General features: G+C 60.3%; 1 protein-coding gene across 1 annotated transcript; it reads left to right on the top strand.

Moving 5' to 3' along the window:
- Positions 1-866: 866 nt before the first annotated feature.
- Positions 867-3,671, top strand: TMEM158 (transmembrane protein 158). The gene is given in 3 exon segments (XM_031940081.1): positions 867-2,344; positions 2,347-2,430; positions 2,433-3,671. Coding segments are annotated over 3 exon segments (1,515 nt in total). The 5' UTR covers positions 867-954; the 3' UTR covers positions 2,474-3,671.
- The last annotated feature ends 374 nt before the right edge of the window (positions 3,672-4,045 follow it).

Below are 4,045 nucleotides of genomic sequence, written 5' to 3'. Positions count from 1 at the left end.
CGGGACGTAGGGGAAAGCAGGGGAAGCCCCAGCTCAGCCCCAACCAGCTGCGAATCTGGACCAGACTTGCTTTACTAGCTCTGAGTTTGGTGACCACAAAAGCCACAAGGAGTGGGGGAAGGGTGGGCGGAGAAATTGCTTTGGCTGTCTAACTTTTCCCAAGGCTTGGAAGCCAAGGCCTCCCGGAGTTTGCAGGTGCAGGGGAAGAAATTTGGGGGGGAGCAGGGGAGGGGCTCAGGTTTGGGAAGAAAGTAGCGGAGGCGGAAGAAGCGGAGGGGGTGGGGGTTAGAGGGAAGAGCAGCGCTGCGCCCTGCTGACGGAGGGCTCTCCCAGTCTCCCAACCCCAGCGCTGCGAACTCCAGACCCATCCCATCCCCTCCCCTCCCGTCCACTCCCTTCTGCTGCCGTCCCCTCCCCTCCCCATGGGGAGGATTCCCCCACTAACACGTCTGAGCCAGCCGCAGCCTCTCTCCAGGCTGGGGAGGAGGAGGGAAAAGCAGCACGGAGCCGCCGCCGTCGCTGCTGCTGTCACACTTTCCCCTCCTTCTCCCTCCTCCTCCTCCTCTTCTTCCTCCTCCTCCTCCTCCTCCTCTTCTTCCTCCACCTCCACCACCACCACCACTACCACCTCCTCCTCCTCCTCCTCTTCCTCCTCCTCCCCCGCTTTCTCCTCCTGGCTCCTAAACTAGGCTCGGAGCTCTCCCCTCATTGCATCTCTCACCAGCAGCTGCTGCAGCCGGACTAGCGGCCGTGATCGCCTCTGTGCCCGCGCCCGAGGCTCTCCTCCTCCTCTTCCTCGCCTTCCTTCTCCTCCACCTCCACCTGCTCCTTGGGCTTCTCCGCGGCGGGGAGGGCTCTCCCTGACCGCCGCCCCTCGTCCCAGCGGTGGCCGCCCGCGCCATGCATCCTTCTTCTCCTCCTCCTCCTGCCCCTTCGAGGCGCTAAGTCAGTCTCATGCTGCTGCTGCTCCGGGGGCTGAGGCTGGTCGCAGCCTTCTTGCTGCTGCCGGTCCGGGACTGGGCCTCTACCGCTGGGGGGCAGGACGAAACGGGCCTCTTCCTGCCTCCACTCAACGCCTCCTCCTCCTCCTCCTCGCCGTCGCCCCCCGAATCCAAAACCACCGCCGGGGCCATGGAGCTTGACCTGGAGGCGCCCCAGATTGACGAGGACGCGGAAGACCCGGGAGAACCGGGAGACCCAGGTGGCCAGGAAGCCGCGGAGAGAAGCCACGCGACCCCGCCGTCTGACCCCAACTCGACCGCTTCCCCGGCTGCCTCCTCGGCCGCCTCCTCGGCCTCCTCCTCGGTAGCCTCCCCGAATGACTCCTCGGCCCTGCCTGCCGCCGCCGCCGCCGCCGCCGCCGCTGCCGCCGCCGCCGCCTCGCCCCTGGCCGCCGCCGCCGCCTCGCCCTTGCCCGCCGTCGCCCGCGCCCCGGCGCACCAGGAGCAGCAGAGGGGTCCGGAGGCGGCGGAGCGGGGCGGTGGGGACCACGACGACGAGCAGCAGCAGGCGCCTCACCAGGAGCAGCAGCAGCCGCAGCAGCAGCATCAGCACGAGGAGGCGCACTGCAACATCAGTGTGCAGCGCCAGATGTTGAGCTCCCTGCTGGTCCGCTGGAGCCGGCCCCTGGGCATCCAGTGCGACCTGCTGCTCTTCTCCACCAACGGCCACGGCCGCGCCTTCTTCTCGGCCGCTTTCCACAGGGTGGGCCCGCCACTCCTCATCGAACACCTGGGGCTGGCGGCCGGGGGTGCCCAGCAGGACCTGCGCCTCTGCGTGGGCTGCGGCTGGGTCCGGGGTCGCCGGCTGGGCCGCCTCCGGGGGGGGGCTGCGGCTGCCGCTGCCGCGGCTGCGGCGGCGGCGGCGGCGGCGGCTGCCGCTGCGGCGGCCACCAGCCCCGGCCCCGCTCCCGCTCCCGGCCCGGCCTCGGCCTCCGCCGCCTCCTCCGCATCCGCCGCCGCCGCCGCTTCTTCGGCTGCTGCTGCAGCTTCTGCATCGCTGCCCTCCTACCCCGCGGCCGAGCCGGGCCAGCTCTGGTGGCAAGGGGAGCCGCTGAATTTCTGCTGCCTGGATTTCAGCCTCGAGGAGCTCAAGGGCGAGCCCGGCTGGCGGCTGAACCGCAAGCCCATCGAGTCCACGCTGGTGGCCTGCTTCATGACCCTGGTCATCATCGTGTGGAGCGTGGCCGCCCTCATCTGGCCGGTGCCCATCATCGCCGGCTTCCTCCCCAACGGCATGGAGCAGAGGAGGACCACCGGCAGCAGCGGCGGCGGCGGCGGCGGCGGCGGCGGAGGGACCGGCGGCGGCGGCGGCGGCGGCGGCGGCAGCAGGGCCGGCGGGGCGGGGCCCCCCCTCCTCCTTCTCTTCCTCCCGCGGCGGCCGCCCGCGGCGTCACATCTGGAACCGCTGCAGCCGCCGCCGCGGCCGCCGCCCGGCCGCCGCGGCCGTCACATCGGGCACCGGGGCCAAGTAGCCCCCCGGGGTCCACCCCCCGCGACTTCCCCGAATCTCCCCAGCCGCGGCTCCCCGCCACCTCTCGGGGCCCTTGCCTTCCCACTTCCAGCGTGACGGAGCTGCGGCTCCTCTCCTCCCAGCTCTTCGTGGTCCTCCTCCTCCTCCTCCCTCACCTCCTCCTCCTCCCTCACCCTCCTCCTCCTCCTCCTCCTCCTCCCTCACCCTCCTCTCTGCTCCTCCTTCCTCTTCTCCCTTTGACTATGTTTGTTGTCTCTTGGGTGACTCACCCGGCGGTATACTCGACAGGTTTTATTCGTGCTGTAGTTACCATTAATTGTTCTTCTTTGGGGGGGATGGGGTGGGAACGGGGAGGGGGGGGGCAAGAAACGGCCAACAGCTGTGGCAAACGCTTTCCTGTCTTTAAAAAGAAACGTCTGGGGTCACATCCCAAAGCTTTGCAAGTCTAATCCAAGTTCATGGACCACAGCTACATGATGAGCACCTGTAAAGAGGGGTAGGGATGTATTGGGCATCTTTCACGATTCCTTCCTTAGGTTTCCCAAGCAATGCATACCTTCCTTCCCTCCCCACCCCGCCCCCATGTACCCAACATTCTTAGCAGAAAAATGACCAAATCCTGTGTATTTGTTTTATATTTTTAATAACTTTCAAAGGAATGTTTTAGTAAACACACACACACACACACACACAGAAACACACACACACACACACACACACACACACAAGCCAAACTGCAGTCATTGTAGTAAAAGGAGCTCTTTGTATATGCCCACAGATGTATTTGCAGTGTTTTGGGTTTGGGGGAGGGCTGGGTTTTTTTGTTGTTTTTTTTTTTTATCATTTACAAAGGGGAGAGTTTTGTGAGCAGGATATAAAATTGATATATTGCTACTGAGGATTACTGGACTTTAATGAACCTTCTTTCAAGTCTATTTACCAAATGAAGCCTTCTCTTGTGTATTTCTTCTTGTAGCTCTGTGTTTCTTGGCTTTTAATACAGACATTTTCCTCCAGAAATACATGTGTACCTTTTTTTATTTATCTCAGAGAATCATGGAATATCAGAATGGGGAAGGGACTTGAGAGATCAATTTATTTCCACCCCTAATTTTAAGCAGATGAGGAAATCAAGGTCGATAAAGGTTAAGTATTTCCCCCAAGGACACACAGATGGCATACCTATAAACTGATTTTTCTGATCTGGTCTAGCTTCCTGTCCACACCATTAGCCATGTTGCTGTATTTTATTTAAAAAAAAAAAAAAAAAAAAGACTTGGAAGGAAAAAAAAAATCATCTAATTGACCCTCTAGGAATGGTTGTCCATAACATCTAAGACAAATGTCACTAAGACTGATTCTCTGTTTACGTGGTGAAACTGGAAGATGGAGTAAAACATTCCACTTCAAATTTCACTCCTTTAATGCATACACTTGGAAAAATATCTGGATTTCTCAGAGTGGCTTTTTTAGTAATAATCCCACACTGGCCAAAAGTTGGCCAGTAAAATGTATCAATAAGAGAATCCAGAAACATTCAAATCCGTAATATTTCTATATAAGTAGTTGTTCT

This window comes from Sarcophilus harrisii, chromosome 5 (assembly GCF_902635505.1).
Source record: "Sarcophilus harrisii chromosome 5, mSarHar1.11, whole genome shotgun sequence".
NCBI lineage: Eukaryota > Metazoa > Chordata > Mammalia > Dasyuromorphia > Dasyuridae > Sarcophilus > Sarcophilus harrisii.
Note: the sequence above shows the minus strand (reverse complement) of the source record. Positions and strands in the feature narration are given on the sequence as shown.